General features: G+C 37.5%; 1 protein-coding gene and 1 long non-coding RNA gene across 7 annotated transcripts in view; one reads left to right on the forward strand and one right to left on the reverse strand.

Moving 5' to 3' along the window:
* MGAT4D (MGAT4 family member D) overlaps window positions 1-21,311 on the forward strand; it is a 44,347-nt gene extending 23,036 nt beyond the window's left edge. For 4 of the 6 annotated variants that reach the window (XM_061441866.1, XM_061441858.1, XM_061441849.1 and 1 more), the window contains 12 exons: window positions 1,850-1,983; window positions 4,131-4,177; window positions 5,655-5,768; window positions 7,016-7,091; window positions 10,869-10,980; window positions 11,931-12,061; window positions 13,944-14,051; window positions 14,884-15,077; window positions 17,127-17,205; window positions 17,325-17,403; window positions 19,503-19,615; window positions 21,157-21,311. In XM_061441866.1, the coding sequence (XP_061297850.1) occupies window positions 1,850-1,983; window positions 4,131-4,177; window positions 5,655-5,768; window positions 7,016-7,091; window positions 10,869-10,980; window positions 11,931-12,061; window positions 13,944-14,051; window positions 14,884-15,077; window positions 17,127-17,205; window positions 17,325-17,403; window positions 19,503-19,615; window positions 21,157-21,285 (1,316 nt within the window). In that variant the 3' untranslated portion in view covers window positions 21,286-21,311. Of the gene's footprint in view, window positions 1-1,849; window positions 1,984-4,130; window positions 4,178-5,654; window positions 5,769-7,015; window positions 7,092-10,868; window positions 10,981-11,930; window positions 12,062-13,943; window positions 14,052-14,883; window positions 15,078-17,126; window positions 17,206-17,324; window positions 17,404-19,479; window positions 19,617-20,162; window positions 20,597-21,156 lie in introns of those variants that run through there. The other 2 variants (XM_061441841.1, XM_061441876.1) reach the window with 2 other exon arrangements.
* On the reverse strand, window positions 19-17,241 carry LOC133262577 (uncharacterized). Its single transcript, XR_009741356.1, has 4 exons — window positions 17,115-17,241; window positions 15,921-16,015; window positions 1,808-1,873; window positions 19-780 (listed from the first exon to the last, which is right to left on the reverse strand). It is a non-coding gene; the product is annotated as an uncharacterized LOC133262577 (long non-coding RNA).
* Window positions 21,312-21,549: the final 238 nt, after the last annotated feature.

Genomic DNA, 21,549 nt, shown 5'->3' on the forward strand with positions numbered 1-21,549 from the left:
GGCTTATATTTTCTATGTGTTTATATTATATATTAAGTTCTAACAATCAAGCATACTCAAAGTTTGGAGTGGGTTTTCCCCTGAAATTTATAATGCTGCCAAAATGAATGGATTTTAATGGGGATGGCAAAAGGACTTCTACCACACCCCTCCCAATTTCAAGTTTCTACCCTGAAGTATTCTGATAAATCTTTTTAAATATCAACAAAAAATAGTCATAATTGAGAAAAAATACTGGTTTTATTCATATATTCATATGGCTGAGATGCATTAGCTGACATTTTTTCCTCTAAAATGAACATGAATGAGGAAGCCAAGGAGAATTTATTATGTACTCGGTTTGCTAAAGTTAGAAGCAAATGGAAAGGTGATGAGATTCTTTAAAAGATATTAATAAATTTTCAGTGTAACTTTTTCATCCACATGCAAAATCAGCTAATACCTGCACAAATCATAATGAATTCTGTTGAAATCTAATACAAAATATACAGTTACATCTTCTCCTAACTCTCATGTGATAGTTAAAAAGAACTTTCATAAGCAATAATAAGGAACTCATCAACCATTTGCGGGGGTTTATGTTTTGTTGAAATTATGACCCTCCTCTAGGGTGATTTTATATAAAGAAACATTGGCAGCATTTTTGGCTTAACTGAAAAACCAACTTGGCCATGCCCATGACAATGGATAACTTTCTGCAGCCTTCTCAATTGTAGGTGCACCTGTAGCAATGTGATCTAGTGCTGGAGTTCTCACTGGAGTGCCCATAGATCTGTCAGTCTGAAAAAGACCAGAGGTTGTCAGCAAAATGATTTGCAAAAGACCCTCAGAAAACCAAATACATTCACAAACAAGGGGGACGGGAAGGAAGGAGGAAGGAAGAAAAGTAATAAGTAATGAAAGAATGCTCCATGTTTAGTTTCCATTTATTCATACATTAAAATCACAACAGCAAGACCTCTGTTTACAGATTGATCTTAAGTGTGTAAAACCAAACAAACCCCCAGTAGTTTAGCAGGTTATGTGCTGGGAAGGAATGCTGGAGTGCTGGCATTTTGAGCTATCACTGGCACAGATGATGAACTGCAGCTACTCCTTCAAAATCTGCTGCTTCCTTCCCAGACCCACGAGGTTTTGTGAATAGCAGTCATCTGTAAGGAGTAAGAATTCCACAGGTTTACTGAGCTGGATTAGGTCCCTGGTTTAGGCAATGACCATACCAATGGAAAAAGCGAGAACCTGTTTACAATCTAACGATGTAATTCAGCATAGGTTTGCCTCTAGTGGAGTCTCTGCCAGAGGTAATCTTAGTTCATTTCTTCTTGATAACGTCTAAGCTCCTTTTTTATTATTATTATTATTTTGTCAAAGCCATTGAGTCACATCAATTAGACTGCTCAGAAAGATTTTTTGAGTTGGATTTCTTTCTGAGATATACGGCACTCACCTCCTGTGAGCACTTGCTCATTAGAGCAGGGTTGGTTTAACTCTTACAACTCAGATCTCCAGCTCCATACCAAGAGCTAGCACTTTTGCAGTACCCACTTTCAATAGAAGATACCTATGTGTTTGCCAGAGGTAGTAGTATCTCCTAATATCTCCAAGTTCTCAAATGTTGAGTCTACACAGTGTAGACCTGGTGCTTCTAACACAGACACAGGTGTCTCTAACCTAAACTTAGCTGGAGGTATCTCTCCTTCCAGGTAGCAAAGCAAATGCTGTGACAGTGCTATAGGAATATTAACTGTCACTAAGTCTGTTGGTCACATCAAATAAAAATTAAAATGTACTTCCAGTTTCCCTTTACCTGACTTAAGGTTATGTGGCTTGTGGACTTCTTTCTTTGCAGTCTCACTGGTGATGGGTATCCCTACTGTGAAAAGGGAAAAACAACATTATCTGATAAGTACACTGCATTCCCTACTGTACGAACTTTCTGAAGAGGAAAAGAATGACTGCGTGATAATCGTCTTTATAGCAGAGGTAAGTTTGTGTGGAAAGGTGCAGTATGCTGACAGAAAGACAATATAGATATTTATGTCAGTGTAATAGTGTAGGACACTGCAAAATACTGCTAGCTAGGTCTTTGGGAAGGATTTCTTTAAGTTTGGAGGAGATACTGAGCAGTTAGTGCTTCAGTGTTCATATCTGGAAAAAACCTTGTAACTCAGATGATCAAAGGGTAAAAAGTCATATGACATTTACACAGCTGTTGCAGTCAGGTTTTCAAATAAATATGAACTCATTATTTATCTCTCAAAGTATTCTGCTTCAAGAATGAAATGTAAATCCTCCACAGAAAAGTTCTGTAGAACTGGAAAAAAAGTAAACTTATTCAGCCTAACAAAAGTTCAGATTATTTATCTGCTGTTTTGATATTGTCTTATCTTGCAAAGTACCTTGACATGCTGGAGCCTTGCCTTTTGCCTGTGTATTGACATGGGTTGTGACAAAGAAAACTGTTCAAAGACTTAAACGGTTCAACATTGGGGAAAGTAAACAGTGGTCAAGATAGAATATTAGGGGTAAAGGATTTTTTTTTTTTTTCCCTCATTCCAAAATGTCTTGACCGCATTGGAAAAAAGCTACAGAAGGGAGTTAGCTATTGATAGCTACTTGCAGGTAAAAAGACTGCAGTTATTCAGACTTGATATTTATTGCTCATATTTCTTTGTCCTTCCATAAACAACATTAAATTTCATACACGTATTCATTAACAGTTAAAGTTTGCTTTTTTAGTTCAGTCATCACATAGAGCAGCTCTTGCAGCTGTAATACTGTCAAACAGAAGATAGTTCACTTTATTAAGTTAGGTCTTGACTTCCATTTTTCAGTTTGGGTCACAACAATAAATAGGCCTAATTTTACTGGCTGTAGTTCCTCTTCAGCATAATTTTCAGGAGCTGAACTTATTTTACAGCTTCTATTTCCCAATTAAGAGCCCTTGCAATGACGAGGTTTGCCTAGCTGCCGTTTAGATAAAGCCATTACTGGGCTTCAGAGAGTTCTTTAAGGGTTAACTTCTGAATAGTTCATTCTGAATGTTGATAGTCCTAACCTGGCACTGTAGTTTTGGTTGTAGTAATAGTCCATTTCAGCCAATTTAGGATTAAACTCCTGTTTTAAGAATCAGTCTCTTCCCTTTCTCCCTTTCCCAAAGTCACATTCCTGCAGCTTCCATTTCTCAGCCATGCAGTAAATTAGAGCAGGTTGATAATGAGAGGTGATAAGAACATTTTATTATGAGAGTATGGCAGGTGTGTTCGCTGATCATGAAACTAGACCTTCCTTTTCCCCATAAAGTTACAGAAGATCAAGTTAAATGTTTACATTATGAGTTAAGGCAGAGTAACTTATTGACTGAAAGTGAATTGAAAAGCTGTTGGTATTTTTCTTATCGCAGTTCTTTACTTACCACTTCACATCATTTTTAATTATTACAAATTCAAAGTATAGCTGCTAATGATTATTTGTGTGTATTAAAAATAAAAGGTCCTGACTGCTAAGACAGGTGTCGTATTGCTTTGGAAATCGCACCCATAAAACTTAGCACTCTTTAGTATAATTAAGAGATGTGTTTTGCACACTAAAAATGTTACTTTAATGAAACAGCAGCAATGAATAAGTATGTCATCAAAATTCCCAGACCAAGAGCTTTAAGTCTGTTATATTAGGAAGAAACTCTAAATAAAACTTTTAAGTATTGCTAGTTTAGAAAATTTTGCTTAGGTGACTTTTCTCAGCAGCCTCAGGCCTCTGTTGTGATTTTTGGATGAGTAACCTGAAACAGCACTTTTTACTGACAGTTATATGATCATGCTTAACTTAAAGCTGTAGAACAGAATTTTATGCAGAAAATGCTTGTCCTGCTGCAGAAACAGTGAAAAAACAAAATGCAGAAACCATAGCTGGAGATAGTTCTGTTTACTTTCAACTACATTGAAAGTTCAGTTGGCTCGAAAACCCCATCCTGTCCTTTAGTAGAAATGCTGTTATAACCTATTGCTTTTCTTTGGAATTAAAAGAATTAGAGGATAAAAATGAAGTGTTTACATATAAATATTCCCTACAAAATATTGCTTAATACAAAAATGGGTGACTTGAAATGAACCCCCACTTCTTTTCTTTAGGTGAATGCAGAGTATGTTAACAGTGTTGCAGAAAGTGTTAAAACCAGGTAAGTCCTATAGAGTATATAGACTACAACAGCCAGCAAACACATTTTGAACTTATATGTAAAGAATTAGAGCATTTCAACAATAAACTTCAACTCTACCATCCTGAAACGAAGCTGCTAAGAAATGAGGCAAAGGTGCACTCTTATTACGTGTATTGTAACACACTGAAATTCAGAACAGAAGCATGTGTCAGTTTATTTTCCTGTTATTATTTCATAAATACACGTTAACTAAGCAGACCAGGTCTCAGCTTAAGCCTCTGATAAATATTTACTCGAACCTAAGTCTTTTCACCACAAAATTAATGATGCAATTCAAGGCACCTGAGGCTACATGTATTAGGTCCCCATGGAGTTCACAGCCCTGCAGTGTATTCTGATGTCTGTTATGTTTCCTAGGTGTCTTTGTTTCCTCATTTGCCTCTTTTTCATGGAGGCAATGGACTTTGGACAGCAGTGGGGTAATATTTGTAATGTCAAATACTATTATATAATGGGTAACATGAGATGGGTATTCTTTGCCATGCCAAATTAATATAAGATCTGTCAAACAAAGGCCTGGTTCCCAATGCAGTTTTGCTTGCTTTTATCATTCTTTCCTAGAGGTGTACATAGCATCACATGCATGTTAAAAAACCTTAGAGCAGCTTGAGAGGAACAACTACTGAATTAAAATGTTTGAGGAAAAAATACACTTATAGGTAGATTTATTTTGTCTGACAAAAGCTGCTTTCAGAGAAAAGCTATAGTGTGGGTAACAGTCACAAAACAGATAAGGCCCTGAAGTGCAGCTGACTGAAAGAAGCTTTTTTCTCATCAATCATAGGGAATGGGGAACTCTGTTCTGAAAACTCCTTATTTCAGTGATCCTGTACCTATTAAAAACTGAAGTGTTTTGTTTTGATTTTTTTTGTATATTTTGGAGAAAGGGAGAGATTTGGCTTCCAGGTTTGGCTACTAAAATTGATTACACATTTTTTTTAAACAACTTTTTAAATGGAAAACTTAATCTTTGGAGCAGAGACTAGATCCAGATTCCCCATACCAAAGCCCCACTCCAGGACAGTATCATTTTGGCTAGAATATGGCATTAGAGTTAGAGCAAGTGTAAGGAAGCTAGGCACTCTTGTGCAAGGGGAAACAGTTGTGTGTAGTTCTAGATAGTGGATTTGGTTGTGAATTACTGCTGTATTTTGGCAACCATATCAAGATTATGAGTACCTGTAAATGCAGGAGGGGCAGGATTTCTGAAACAGCCTTCTCTTCAGTGTTTTCTGAGACTTCAGTGAGTTACTGTCCTGTCTGTTCTGATGGTTGACAAAGACCTCTTCTTGGTTTCCTAATCTACGTGACTTCATTTCTTTGCTAGAGTTGTGAATTCCATTTATGGAGGAGCAGGCCTAACCCTCGGGAGCTTCTGTGATTGCCTTCAAAAATCTTTTTGAGGAATGGGGTCTCACTAAGCTTTTCTTCACAGCTTCCCCAGAGAAATCCAGTCTGGAGTCCTAGAGGTTATATCTCCTCCTGCTTCTTATTATCCAGATCTTTCCAACCTGAAGCAAATGTTTGGAGATCCAGAGGACAGAGTAAGGTGAGATAGCTCTATAAAAGCTAAGGACTTCTGCTAAGACTATAAAATGGAAAATTTGGCAAATGTCAACATTGAGCTGATAATGTTTTTGTATTTCACAGCAAATGGACCTCAAGTGTACTTTAAAAAAAAGTTATTACACATGGGGAACTTGAGAAAAGCTATGCTGCACATCAGTTTCAGGGTGAGAGCCAAGGCTTCTCCTTTGGGTCTTGACTCTAGGTACTTTAGGTAACCAGATGGGTAATGCCAAGAGGTGATAAGCTAGATTATCTGGTCATAAAGATAAAAATAGGGATATCTTTCATATGACAGAAAGGGAGAGGTTCTGTGACCACACAACAGAAACCCCACAGGGCCCCTTACCTGACTAATAACAACTACTGTGAGTTTAATGACCTAACTTCTGGTAATCATGGACTTTTTATACTACTGTAAATAATATATCCTAGCTAGTGAGTTCATTCACTCATGTCTCCCAGATTCACTGAGAGAGATTATAACCTAACAAAGTTGATTTATTGGAGGACAGTAATTTTCATTCGTTTAACAATAACTAATACCAGAAGCTACCCCAACAATGCAGTGGAGGAGCTGCAGCACTGGAGTTCAGGTTGGAGGAGATCAGCGAGTACACGTATGCATGTGTATTTTGTAGTATATCTTGTAGAGCATAAACATGTTTACATACTTACACTTAAGTTTCAGGTATTATTAGATTTGAATACACTTTTATGTTACTTAAGTAATGATAAATTGCTCTGGAGTCTTTTAGTATTGATTGTCAAACATCAGCTTCATCCTCAGGTAAAATGAAAGACTGTACTTTGTAGGGAAAAATGTGTATTTATGTTTAAACCTGGAAAGTTTATCAACCTGCTTCTTTGTTGTTCATCAGTAAAAAGCACTCCATTTTTGATCTTTAAATAATCATTGTGTGTTGATCTCTGCTGTTCATACTATATTGAGTAGCATCTTTAAGTCATTTGGCATGAATATACTTGTTAGACATTTTGTTTCAGGTTACATTGGTACAAATAACATTTTTTTGCTTAGTTTATGATAACTTTTATGGGAATTATTTACAAATGTTTAAACTGATTATAGAGGAATGTATATTCACTTAGTATTCAGTTGGAATACTCAACCTTGCAATTTTACTGTAGAGCATTAGAAATGCTTTTATTATAGAAATAATTCTTGCAACTCCCTCAAAAACCTTATCAGAATTTGCTGCTTTTATTTAGGTGGAGAACCAAACAGAATTTGGATTACAGCTTTTTAATGCTATATGCCCAACCAAAGGGAAGATTTTATTTACAGGTATGTTTATATTATCATTATATAGCTGCCATACATCTGTATGGATTATTAGCTTTGGCAATTTTGTTTCAAATGCCTCAATAAAAACAGGACTCTATTATAATTTTCTGTGTATTTTGCCTGTGCTCTTTACAAGCACACACGTATTTCTGTGCTTATAATAATCTTGCATCCAGGTACTATTTGATTAAAACCACCCTGTAGCTTCCTGTAATTTGTGAGGTTGAATAACAAGATTACTGAAGCATGAAACCCTTATTTGAATAGGTTAAGAAAGTCGGAGTTTAACGTGTTTTCACTTAGTGCAGCAAGACAGAATAGTGGTGCTAGGTCCAGGTTACAGCCCAGATCACAATGAACCAAAAAAACTTTACAAGTAGGGAAATATACCAGTACAGTGATACTGGAGAAAAGGTTAAACTGCAAGTGCAGATCCTAAATTCTCCAGAAGATTTAGAGAGTTAGACTTTAAGAAGATCTCCATGCATCCAGGCTTAGGTTTACCCATCATTCTAGGTTTGTGCTGATTTGCGCTCCATAAAGATGATAATCACAGCTAAAGACTCCAAAATTTATGACCGTTCAATAACAGAGCAGATCCATAAAAGTTCATATAGCTTGTGAATGTCAACAGTTTTTTTAAAAAAGCTCAGAAGAGTATTTTGCTTAGTTCTTAAGTTTTCCTGATTCTCCTCCTAGCAGGCCTCAGGCTCTGTATCACATAAACACATCACAAGATTCCCAGAAGCAGAAGAGAAAACCACAAGAGCAGGCATCTTATACAATTCTCATCAGCGTTTAACACAAATGCTACTCAGGGGTGTATGTTCCATTCTCAGATTTGGCATAGGCAGTCAGAAGACAGGTGGACAGAGAAAAATGGTGTCTATTGAGCAGTTAAGGTTTACTGGAAAATTAAGTTTTTTCCTGTGACTTTCTTACATTTTTAAGAATTCTACCTAAGTTTACCAAGTGCAGTAGAGCATTAAGGCATGGAAAATGTTACATAGGCTGCCAGCCACTTAATGTCCCTTTCTATTATAAAGTTTTCCAAGCATTCATGTTTGCATGGAAATGATTTACTTATGTATTTGTATTTTTGAAGAAATTTGAGAAAACATTTTCTTATCTGAGACATTATAGAAGAACTGAACTGTGTTATCTGGAGTAAAGACTGGATTATGATGATCTGGTGGTATTTTTGGCTGCATTCAGAGTTTTCTTAAAATCTGTGCTTTCCTCATACCACTGCCTAGCATATCCACTTCTTTGTGTGTTCAGTCTGCAGCTGGTTTTGTAGCACAGATACTGGTCTGCCCCAAAAATACTCTGTAGAGTACAGGTGAAAAGAAGGAACACGTGCTGCCATAAAGTTAGCTATGATCTTTCTCCATCTGGAAGCCTTGTATTAATGGAAAGCAAAGGACTTAAAAATCCTCTTCCTCAGCCTGGTATGAAGATTTACTTCAATAATCTTAGGGAAAACTTGAACTAGCTTAGGCTTTATTTACTATTTTGTCATGAATAGTATCATTTAGTGACTGCTATTAACTTGTGAATTTTGAAAGAAGATAAGCATACGTAATTAGTCTTGAGGTCTACAGATTAGTCGATGTCATGAGTCAGACAAGATCTTTGCTAAATAAGCACATAAATACTGCTGAACCAGGATTTAAGCTTTGTGAAGTCTAATGAAGCTAACAGGGTTACACTGTGGATGAACCTTACCTACTGATCAAACATAATCTTTGAAAAAAGACAATAAATCCCACCAGGCATCTTATCTCTTCTATTGAACCATATCTTCTACTTTGCCTGTCTTCTATGTAAGCTGAAGCCAGAAAAATTCAAATTAGTATTTGGGTACTACATACTAAACATTTGGAATAACTACACATAGTATAATTTAATGAAAAAGAACTTACACTGAAATCGCTAAGCAATAGCAAATGCTCTTCAAGAAGATGTGCTTTAGTTGGACACAAATTACAGGGCTCAGTACAGGGTTAAACTTTTTATGGCCTGTGCTACATAGTATATCAATGTACGTTCTCCAATATTCACTTTTAACTGTCACCTTCAGAAAAGACTGTTTCAGACTTCTCAATATGCAAACTCTTTTCAGCTTATAATGATATTCACACCCATTTTGCATCAGAGTCTCTATATTTTTCATCTTTACTATTATATGCTTTCTTCCAGTGTTTCTTCATATGGTGGTCTCACTAGGTTTTTGAAACACTCCTCTCTCTGGCTTCTGGCCTTTTTTGGGTGGCCCTGAATTTCTTTTTAAGGATTCTCTGAAACTCTCTGATTCCTTGCCCCTCTCCTTTTACATATAGCTAATTATTAATGGATAATCCTCTTAACTCATTTGATTTTATGCAAGATTTCTTGTAAGTTGATGTTATGGTTTTTGTTGTTGTTGTTCTCTTCTGCATAGCTACCACCTCAGCTCAATCCCTGGATTTCAGAATCTGTTAAGAAGCATGCATCTCGATCTGTTCTGTCTCCATCTATCTCTTTTTTGTTACCTTGACATCAGCAAAAGCTGACTGTGTCAGAACGGATCTCTTAATCTTGTTTTCAAAATTCATTCTACTTCTTCCTGGGCTCACCATTGACAACACGTTTCTGCCCCACCATACCTACTCTCGTAGTAATGGCCAAATTCAGCTAAAAGCTCTGGGCCTTCTCAAGCTCTTGCTGCTGACTCTGTGCTGAGTCATTTGGGGACACAAAACCAGCAGGAAATCATGCTGTTTGTTTTGGGTTTTTTTTTCCCTCATAGCATTCATTTTCTACCTGTTTAGCTTTCTGAAGCAGATTCCAGTGTCACCAGGCAAACACCAGAGCCAAGGAAGTACAGCAGTTGGATTAACACTGCACCCAAACAACATTTTCCTGAAGGTTTAGCCTCCTCTTCCTGTGTTTTTCACACCCATACCAAATTCAAGCCCTGAATTACTTGCTTCTTAATTATCTCTGGAATTCATTTCTTTCTTTTGTGTCAGTACCTCTAAACTCCTTGTTTGGATTCATTATCCTCGGCTTTAGTAATAGGAACAGCTTCTGGTTTTTCAGATCCCACATTCTTCTCTGAAAGCCATACAACAATGCAGCCAAGGCATTTCCCATTTCCTTGATGGGTGTCTGTCTCCTTTTGCAAGTATCCTGTAGCTGGCTCTACTGCTGTATTCAGTCTCAGCCTTTACACTGTCCTTCAGTGGGATTCACAGCACATTCCTTCTTTCATCGCTTGTATTCCCTGAAACAACTTGCTTTCTACTGCCGCCTCAGTAATCATCCACGATTCTTCTCAGTCACCTTTTAGGTACGACAAAATCTGCCCAGGCTACTCGGGAAAGCATTTAACCATCTGCTTTACACACCTTTCTTTTTAAACAATTTGCTCCTGCTGCTTATCAGTGCTATATAACTTGAGTACAAAGTGTCTACTTTCTTCTTCCTTAACTTCTTTTTGCTTCATTTTTTTTTTCCTGAGTGAGATCTCTTTAAGGTAGGGAGTCCTCCTTTCTCAAAAAGGGAGAAGCACTCATGGTGTTATGGTTCCTCCTGTAAAGAAGTATTTAATGTATGATACTGAGAGAGAGATATAAGTAGAAGCTATATAGCAATCCACTGTAGTTTGGCCCAGCTTCAGTGTACACTATACAGCAGTCAAATGCAATGTGGCTGTCACTTACATGTGACTGACAGCAATAAAACCACCACTTGCCTCCTCTTTTTTTGTTGCTTTTTTTTTTTTTCCCCCAGTTGGAAGATGACATTATAGCCAAACCTGACTATATTCAAAGTATAAGAAACTTTGCTGCTAAACAGTCCCAAGATTGGATGATTCTTGAGTTCTCCCAGCTAGGATTTATTGGTAAGTATTACGATCTCAGCAGGGTCAACTGGATTTGGAGATGTGTGGGTTGTGTGTTTTTGAGTAGGCCTCCCTCAGAATTACATTCAAAGCATTAAAGGACTCAGGAAAGCTCCCACCGAAAGTCTTTTACTTTTTATGTTCTTTAAAACTGTCTTTTTAATGCAGAGTCTCCTCAACATAGGATCTAGTAGTTGGATTCCCATAAGAAGCAAATTGTTCCACCCCAGGGCACTATGTGCCTCTATAGCTTGTAGTCTTCTGTTCAGGACAGGAATTTGAACAATCTATTAAAACAGTCTGCTTCCTTTCCTTTGTGAAGCAGAACATGTATCCCATATTGTAGGGGAGGATTTTACTATTTTTAGTAGTAAGTTTCTTTTTAAATTTTTTTCTTTGTTTCTGATACAATTTAGTTGTAGATAATAATTAGAGCCTTATAAGGTAACACCTTATAAGCGTTAGGTCAACTAAAGAAATGTAACAAAATCTGCTTACACAAATAGCAAGAGAACTAAATGAACAGGGGTAGTATTTTAAAAACAACACTTTTTATATCAAGATTTTATATCAATCTTAATTTAAAGATACTCAGTATAGTATTGCCAGTCAAATTGCATGTCTAGCAGTTTGAGGACTTCTTTGGACTTTGTTTCATTTGACACACTGGTACAGGTGACTGGCAGATTTGTGTTTGGAACTAGGTTATACTACATACTTCATTAGTCCACTGGTTGACTATGTGAGAATATCTCCAGGCATGGGATGGATATCTTTTCAAAATCCCAACAAGCTGGAGGATAAGCAACTCTCCAGAGCTGGAGTCTGTGAAATTTTCACTAACTATCAGGGTTACATTCATGTGTTTAAGGCTGGAGTAAACATAAAGCTGGTGATTTTTGCACAGCAATAAAAATGTCTGAATATGCAACTTCTTGTCTTACTTTCAGGAAAGTTGTTTAAATCAGAAGACTTGCCACTCATAGTGCAATTTTTTCTCATGTTCTATAAAGATAAGCCCATAGACTGGCTTATAGACCACCTGCTCTGGGTTAAAGTGTGCAATCCAGAAAAGGATGCAGTAAGTATGTCTATGAATTTGTGATCACAACTAATACTTAAACACATTCATGATGAAATAGCTTGTTTATAAAAAGCGAAATAGAAATCCCTCAAACATGACTTTGGAATTTACAGGGAAAAATTTGCTGCAGATCTGCATAGAGTTGCATGATGTTTGAGCCCACTAGGGCATATGGCAAGGCCTAACTCACAGCAATTCACATTTCCACATCAATGCTGTTTTGCCTTCTTCAGCTGCCTGCAGCTGGTTATGTAGACGACCCTGCACCACTAAAGAACATTTTGAATATGTAAACCTATGTGAACTGTCACTTCTCATAATCTTCTGCTGGCCCCCAAAATGAAAGTCAGTAAAGCAGCAGACCTTTTACAGTCATAGTAGTTCTGAATTTTTTCTACCAGTTCCTTACTTTCAGGAAGCAGAACTTGCTTTAGATCTTTTACTCCCTGGGAAAATTTGACTGTTTGGCTGAAAAAAAAAATGTAGGGAAATGTAGGTCAAATGAACTAAATGATACTTTTCACTGAAAATTAAACAGTTGTGTGGAATTGCAAATGGTGCCATTTCTAGTACTAAGGGTGAGCCCAATGAAATGTTAAGTATTTCTTTATGCCCTTTTGCATTCTTTCTCTCACCAGTCTTTGGTGCTAGTCACTACTTATACCTTTCTTCTGTAACAGACTGTGCCACAGAGGACAGACCAGTTTCTGGTCCTTCTTGATTTTTAAGGCTCAAGAACTTTATTTGATTAGCGTAGCCAGTCCCCACTCCAGGTGTTTGCACATATTATTTTTGTGTTGATAAAGGAGGAAGAAGAGATAGATAGGAGCTGTGCAAAGCAGAAGACTGAGGGGAGTGGAACAAACAAGCTTCACATTTTACTGCATAGCAGAGGAGACTCTTGGGGATAGCATAAGGTCTCTGGTTTTACACTTAGTAATGCCACTGAAGAGTCTCCATTCCCACTTCAGACAGATAGGAGTAAGCTTTGAAATCCTACTCCATGTGTTAGGGTGGCTCATATGAGTTAGAGTGAGCCTCAAGTACCTTTAATTTAGGTTCTTGTATGCCTGTGATAACAGAAAAAGATATGATTAAGTTAACATCACCCATTCAAGATCCAACATGTGCCAACTTCTGTCTGCTAGATGAAACATTTTACTTTTATTTTTTAAATGACTGTACTAGCTTCAAAGACCTGATTCATACCTAAAATGAAGCTCTGTTCCTGAAAGTCAGGCAGCCAGCTCATGGGAGTCTCCTCTGGCCAAGCTAAATCAGAGTGGTATCAGCAAGTTTCTAGCGAGTTTCACTTCTGCAATTGCAATTTCAATTGCTGTGGGTAGCAAAAACCTACTGAGACAAGTCAAGTCTAATGCTACCCTTGGGTGGGAATGACCAGTGGCATGACCTAATGGGACTACTCATGACAATATGGAAAATGGTTGCTGGAAGAAGGACAGGGATCCCAGGGGCTGCTCAGAATTCTGTTAGACAGGCTGAATCAGTGGACATTCCTAGAGGCACCAAGAAGGAAAATTGACAGAAATCCACATGCTTTCCCCTTTTCAAGCAACTAAGAATGTCACTAAGTGATCACACGCTATGCCTCAGAGGTGAGTTAGCAGGGCACTTGTTTGTGGCTATTATGTGCCATCCTGTGGTGATGCGTGTCTGGCACATGTCCTCTTGCCTGGGCTGAGTGTTAGCATATCAAGATTCAGCTACATTTGCTCATGTAAAAATGAAATTCTCCACAGTAAGCTATTTTGTAACATTACATGTAATGTAGTGAAGTACGTAATGAAATTGCTGTATGTAACTCAGTTTGTCTCTCCTTTATTTGAATACAACTTAGCTCCCTTTTACTTTCTTTCAGACACACTGTGAAAAGGAAAAGGCAAAGTTACGTATCCGTGCTAAACCATCTCTCTTTCAGCATGTGGGAATTTATTCATCACTGGCTGGGAAGATACAGAATTTGAAGGTAAGGATAAGAAATTAATACCATATTTCTAAATGATATGCTTGTGTTCTGACTTGGTTCTCAAATCAGTTTCAAGTATTGCATCTTGGGCGTTAGACGCATTTCTCTATCCAAGAACTCTGGTTTACAAATCTGGGGGAGAATATCGATCTGGTGTCTAAGCTGCAGGTGGGGCCTACTGCTTCTGCACAAATGTCTTTGAATCTCTAATGTGAATACTTGTACCCATCATAGTTGCATTTCATGGCACCCTCTGCACAGTGCAAGGTTTCACACAAACGCAGCTGGCTGTGATGGTTTGTTTTGGACGAATAGTCCACGATCCCAATGTGAGGGACTAGTAAGAAGGACAAGGGTGTGGCTATCATGACAGCCACAGATTTTTAGGGAGAGTTTGCACGGCAAACAGTGGCTCTACCACAAGAACAAGAGCAATGAAGCACCAGACTTCAAGGATGTCCTGATGGTGCCATTTAGACTAGCCATTTCAATTGCTGTATTGGATCAGAGTAGAGGTTCATGTAGCCTTTATCAGAGACCAATATCAGGTGTTTTGGCAGAAGGCACAGTATACAACTATGAAATAGCCTACTGTGGAGAATTTCATTATTAAATCTAGGCAACTAAGAAATAATCAGAGCAACTCTGTCTACAAACTGCAACTCTGAGTCTCTACATTTCAGTGACTACACTGAAATGAATATTTCTATTAGAAATAGTGTGGGTTTTGACACTGAGGCAACTATTTTCTGGAATAGCTTCCTAAAATTCAAAATATTGGAACACTTTTTTTCATTATGTGAGTGATATTCAATTTCTTTATATCCAACAGGATAAAGATTTTGGCAAAAATGTGCTACATAAAGCACATAATAATCCACCTGCAAAACTGAGTACAAGCCTAAAAACATATGAGCAGTATACCTTGGAGAAAGTTTATAAAGGACAAGACTGTTTTTGGGCTTCAGCTCCAGTGGCAGGGGACTACATCAGCTTCACCTTTTTAAATCCACTGAAAGTGGAAAAGTAAGTATTGCATGATATGGAATATCTAGTCAGAAAATGATTGAGCCTATTCAAAACCACCAGTGCTCAACTGTTTGCTTAAACCGTAGCCTCGTTACTGACAAGAAATCTATGATTTGATATTTATGTGCTCCCCTTCTTGAATTCCAGAATACATTTCTTGCTTGGTAATTACAGAACTTTTTTTTTGTATCTTTTATTTCTTCAGTTGAATATTTTACATTCTCATGATAATTCTCAAAAGAATTTGGTTTTAATGAGGGTCATCAAAGGAGTCAGTGAAAGGTTTATTTCTGTATTTGTCAACAGAAAGGCTGTTTGCTTGATGTCAAGTCAAAGGCCAAGCCCTAGGCCAGATACCAGTGTAGGTGAAAGCGAAGAGAAAATATTCACTATTGTGGGGAAATAATGAAGAGTGAATTAACAAAGGTGGGATTCAGTTGAAGATTCAGAGATTTGAATGTAGGTGTTTACAGTAGAGATGCCTATGTAAGGTAGATGTGTAAGCTCCTACTATACATAACAGATAAAGATCTTGATAAAGTCAGTGGAAGCTAGACAGCTATTCATCTTATTTGCTGTTTGGTCACCTGAGTCAGTTACTGAGTCTCCTTGTCTGTACTGAGTATATCCCCACTGCCTGTAATGAAACTTGAAAACTTGGGTCACAGCCAGATTTCTAACTTTACGTGTTCGGACCTACAGCTAAGTCCCACCTTGGATGTTTTTTTCATACTAAGAGATGAAACTGCCTTCTCTGTTTTCACATCATTCAACTTGGGTGTCTTTTAAAGGAAGATACCTATAGCTTAAGATAGAGAGGTGTTTTTCAGAAAGCCTTACTCTATGAGCAGTAGAAACTGAGGTTGGCACCAAAAGGAGCCATCCTGCCTGGTTCAGCAAAGTTTCTTCTCTCTTTGTCAGACTGGAGAACAGACCTGCATTAAAAAATTAATCATCTAGCAAGAAATACGGTTCCAGGAAAGGGAGACAAATTACCCCAATTACCATATTTTTGTAATGATATTCAGCGAGAAAACCTCCTTCACTGTTGTTACACTTCCTCCCAAAACTGGTCACAAAACAAGGCCACTTCCATTTCTGCAAAGATTGTAGATTTCCCTTTTATTTTAAAAAGTTGTAAGAAAGCAAGTCTGTATCGCTGTCTAGTAAGATGCACTAAATGACAGTTTTTATAATAAACACTGATGTTCTGTGATCAACACTGGTAATTAACTGCTTTATGCTTTGGAAAACTTGGTAGCCTGTATTTTGCATTTTCCTGTTACTGGGAAGTTATACTGGATGAAGCTAACTTACATACTGTATTGCCATCACACTGCTAACCAGTAAAAATGTATGGTTAATCCTATAATATTTGGTGTACTTCTTAGGTTTTGATTGTTTGATAGTAGAGGAGGGAGGCTGATGTTTTAGATTTCCTTAGCTCTTTTTGGATCTAAAAACCTAAGAACTCTAATGCCAAAATATAAAACCAAATAGAGTTCTTTTTTTTTTTTTAAATCTCATAGGTGGTTTTGCTTGGATTCTTGCTTTGACAGTGCTGTTGCTCACTGGCTACAGAGATTATTTAGAAGCACCTGATCAGTATTGATAAAAAGGGGATTCTCTTGGCATGTAGCGTATGATCTTGTAAAACCAGGCATTTTTGCTGCCATTGCATTCCAGAAGCCCATCTCACCTCAGCCTTAGGATGGTAGGAACAGATGAGAGGGTAGATCTTCCTTAGCCATTGAAACCTGCAAAGTTAAGTTAATTTATTTGGAACTTGAGCACTGAAAAGGGGAACAGTTGCATTTTGTGGTTCCAGAAAAAGATGTTTTTAATGCTTGTTCTGTTTAAAATGAAAAGTCTCTAGCATGTTTTGGTCACACATTGGGAAGTTTCAATGCCTATTTCTGTTCTCTGCAGCCCACGACATATAAAAGAAAAGGTATGTGAAACTTTGAATCCAAACTGGAAAGCATTCTTTTCCTAGAACTTTTCTAAAGTATAAAATACTTAGAAATAACATACCTTTCCTATCAGGTACTTCTTCAGAAGTGGAAACATGGAGCACCCTGGTGATAAGCTGTTTAACACAACTGTGGAAGTGTTGCTAGCTGATGTAAGTCTCTCATTTCCAACTGTAATACAGAGTGCTTTTTCATTTTAGAATGATGTTCAGCATAAGATGTCATGCCCTAGAAAATACTTCTGGAGATCTTATTGTTTTGTTTTTCACAGGAAATGCTAAAAAAAGAACTGCTTGGCAATGGAAGTAAATATAACTACCCAGCAACCAAAGACGGATATTTACAGATAGGTAAATAGTTTGTCACTTCAAAACCTAGAATTTTGTTCTTACATATAAAGTGGTTTTGCATTTGAGAATTTCATTAACTCTGTAACAAATACAATATCCCAAGGTGAGCTAGGAAGGAAAGCAAACCCATTGCACTCCTGCATATTGTAGTATATGATGTTTAACCAGTGACTATACTATTTTAATAATGAAGAACCCTACTAGCAGTGGCAAAAGCTAAGACATTTAATTAGAAGAAAAACTAACTGCACTCTCTGCAAGGTCTTCATAGGATGTATTGGGTTGTATCTGTGGCAAGGTTTTTGGTAGTGGGGGGGCTACAGAAGTGGTTTCTGTGAGAAGCTGCTAGAAGCTTCCCTCATGTCCTCAGAGCCAATGCCAGCTGGCTCCAAGACCACTGGTCAATGCTGAGCCTATCAGCGACTGTGGTAGTGACTCTGGGATAACAGAGCTAAGAAGAGGGGAAAGTTGCTGTGCAGCAGCAACTGTAGCTGGAGAGAAGAGTTGAGAATCTGTGAGAGAGCCCTGCATACACCAAGGTCAGTGAAAGAGGGAAGGAGGTGCTCTAGACTCCAGAGCAGAGATAACTCTGCAGCCCGTGGTGTGGACTGTGGTGAGACAGGCTGTGCCCCTGCAGTACATGGAGGTCCATGGCGGAGCAGATACCCACCTGCAGCCTGGGGAGGACCCCATGCTGGAACCAGGGGGATGCCTGAAAACAGGCTGTGCCCCCATGCGAAGCCCGTGCTGGAGCGGTTCATGAAGAACTGCAGCACAAGAGAAGGACCCACATAGGAAAAGTTCATGAAGAACTGTCACCCATGGGAGGGATCACATAGTGCAGCAGGGAAAGAGTGTGAGGAGCCCACCCTGTGGGGAAGGAGGTAGAGAACTAGGAATAAAGTTAAACCTGGGAAGAAGAGAGGGGTGAGGGGAAGGTGTTTTTAAGATTTGGTTTTATTTCTCATTACCCTACCCCAATTTGATTGGTAATAATTTAAATTAATGTTTTTTTCCCCAAGTCAAGTCTGTTTTGCCCGTGATGGTACTTAGTGAGTGATCTCTCCCTGTCCTTAACTCATGAGCCTTTTGTGATACTCTCCCTCCCCTGTCCTGCTGAGGGAGGGAAGTGATAGAGCAACTTCGGTGGGCACCTGGTGTCCAGCCAGGGTCAACCCACCGCACGGGATAACTGACTCTGGTTTGGATTTTGCTGCATTAGCCGAAGACAAGGATTTCTTATGATTATGAGGGCATTAACCCATGCTCCAAACTGAAATGAAGTATGATACAGTGCACCTTCCTCCTCAGAGTGGTGTGTGACTTCTCCTAAATGAACTGCAGACTCCACATGCCTGCCAAGGCCTGGTTTCTATTTTACCTAAACTAAAATGCCACTATGTGAACAAAAATGGACTATTGGGAGATCTGCTTTGCTTGCCACTTTCTTTTGCCTGTCTACCGCATAATTACTCTTTTGTCTCAGTGAACCACTTTCACCTCAGCAGCACTTCTGCTTTGCTTTGATTTGCACCTCTCTCCCATCTCCCTTTGGCGTTTTGCTCTAATTAAGAGAGCCAAACCAAAATGCTGTCAACTCACAGTTGCATATGCAAGCGGATAGGAAATTAATATTGTACATGGGATGCATGTTTTTCATTTGCCTGCAGCAACAAGCTTAGTTAAAAAGCTAGTGAAAAAATGTATCAGAATTGGTCCATGATTCCTAATACATCTTTTTAAAACCAGTTAGATTTCTCAGAAAAGTTCTTTTAGGTTATTTAACATGACCACGTGTGCCATATATATACGGTCAGCACTAATTTATTTAAATGTATTTTTTAAAATTTCTAGCTGTAGGTTGTTTATTTTCTTGCATTTTTTTCTAGCTCCTAGTTGCTGTAACTGAAGGAATGAATCCTTCTTCTTGTATATAGCTTTAGCATTCACTTGTTACTGTTTCATCTTTTCCAAAATACTTCTTTTCCCTAATGTTGTATCCCTGGAGTTAATTTTTTGATTTGTAATGTAGAACTTTTGCGTAAGTATATTTCATGCTAATAGATGTTTGTATAGGTCTTGGTTTATTTTTTATTTAGGGGCTTTTGAAAATGGAATTGCAGAAGGCAGTATCAATCAGTCGATGGGAAAAATACAGGCTATTCGTCTGTCAGTCAATTCTGATTCTCCTGTGTGGGCAATACTTAGTGAGGTAAGCATGTTAACAAAAGCATTTTAATTAAAGCTTTATTAGGTAAGTGTCAGTTCTTCCTACCGTACAGTACTGATAATCATTAATTTGTATTTAATTTCAAATGGGATTTTATATGGAAAAACACAAGTAGAGAATTATATTTGTTATTCAGGGGAGAGGTTAAATTTACTTCATAGAAAGTGATGGAAATGCTCAACTGGGACGATTCTCTAGTTTTGAAGTGCTGTAAATACAGCCACTAGAATCTGGGTCATGATAAACAAACCAACCAAAGGAGACAGGGAGGCTTGTCTAGATTTTTTCAGTCACTATTTTGGATACTAATTATAATATGCAAACATTTTCAGATTAATGTGTTTTTTTGATTCTTCAAGTATTCTCCCAAGTGTCTGAATTTGTGTGAACCCTAAGTAGAAAATACTTGTCAGAAGTCACTGAAGAAATTACTACAGCCTTAAAGCCATATTTGGAAGGAAGGAAAAGCTACTATCATAGGCAATGCTTCTGCAGGCTTTAGAAAATAAGACATTTTGTTTTTTTCCAGGTATTCATCAAGACATCTGAAAACTGAAAAGAAGAATATTTGTTTTGTTGCTTGTTACAGATTGCTTGAAAACAGCAACAAAAAATTGGCTGGGTAAAAAAGCAAATACAAACCCATTTAATTCTTAATACTGTGTATTAGGAAAGAGTTAACTATTGAATCTTTATATAAGGAATACTGGAAGCTATGAAGAACCTGTTTACTTTAGTAATTTCTATAAAATGTTCTTGAGTAAGGTGTCATAGATAAAAATCTCAACTTGGCAACATTCAGTGTAGATTATTATACACAAATAATAAGGCAATACAAGCTGTCTCAGGGACTAAAGCATATAAGTATGGTAAGTTTCACTGGAACTAAAAATATGGACATTTTTGAAAAATATTAAGGACACAGTTTTCAACACCCCTAAAAACTGGTCAATTTGGGGGGGGGGAAATAAAACTGAAGGGAAAGTTGTCGATATTTATTGCAAGCATTTAGAGCAGTTCACAGAGATAGGAAAAAAAAACTGAAGGAAAAGTTGTCGATATTTATTGCAAGCATTTTGAGCAGTCCACAGAGATAGGAACAACTTAACAATATGAAAATGGATCTCAGCCTTAATAGAAGAAGTGTGTTTCAGCCTTAATGTAGCCTAAGTTATATTTAATTGCTTTTTTTTAATGGAAAGTGCCTACAATATACCATTTAAATAACTTGAAATTTAAATGGGCATTTTTTGGAGGATTGTAAAACTTGTCAGTGAATTGTGCATTGAGTTAACTACAGGAAAAAATAAAGATATTATGTGTAACTGTATTTTTCACAGAAAGAAAATCTATTTAAGTAAAATTTTTGACGCTGCAATTTGATAATTAGTATATACTGATACTTAAATCCTGGTCAGAAAGCTAAACTCAGTATAGATTTGAAAATAAACATTAAGCCACAGTTCTGTCATTTGAAATGGTTTTGGGAAATGATAATTCACCTCGGACATCTACCTGTGCAGAACTCCTGCATCACTTACTTGGCATGTGAAGCACAACTGCGCCCTCATTCTCCTGCTCATGCATTGCATCCTGACAGCAGTGTGAGAAACAAACTGCACCGTGCATTTTTGTGTGTGGATTTGTATTAAATACATTAAATTAATGAAGAATTGTATTCTTAATGCAAGAGTATTTTTATTTAGAATATGATTAAATTAATTTTATTACATTAAAACAGTTCAGAAGGGTGTTTTTTAAAGACCTCCTCTAATATTTTGATAATTTACAGTATTGTTTATATACTGTGGTGCTATATATACGTGATTGTGGAGATATATATATGTACATAAGCGTGCGTGTATGTCTTGGAGCAAATACCACAGCCCTTACTAGGTTAAGAGTTTAATGCAGTG

The sequence above is a fragment of the Pezoporus flaviventris genome, unplaced genomic scaffold (genome assembly GCF_033815535.1).
Source record: "Pezoporus flaviventris isolate CSIRO_AGI_PZ_B2104156 unplaced genomic scaffold, CSIRO_AGI_Pfla_v1 ptg000002l, whole genome shotgun sequence".
Classification (NCBI taxonomy): Eukaryota; Metazoa; Chordata; class Aves; order Psittaciformes; family Psittacidae; genus Pezoporus; species Pezoporus flaviventris.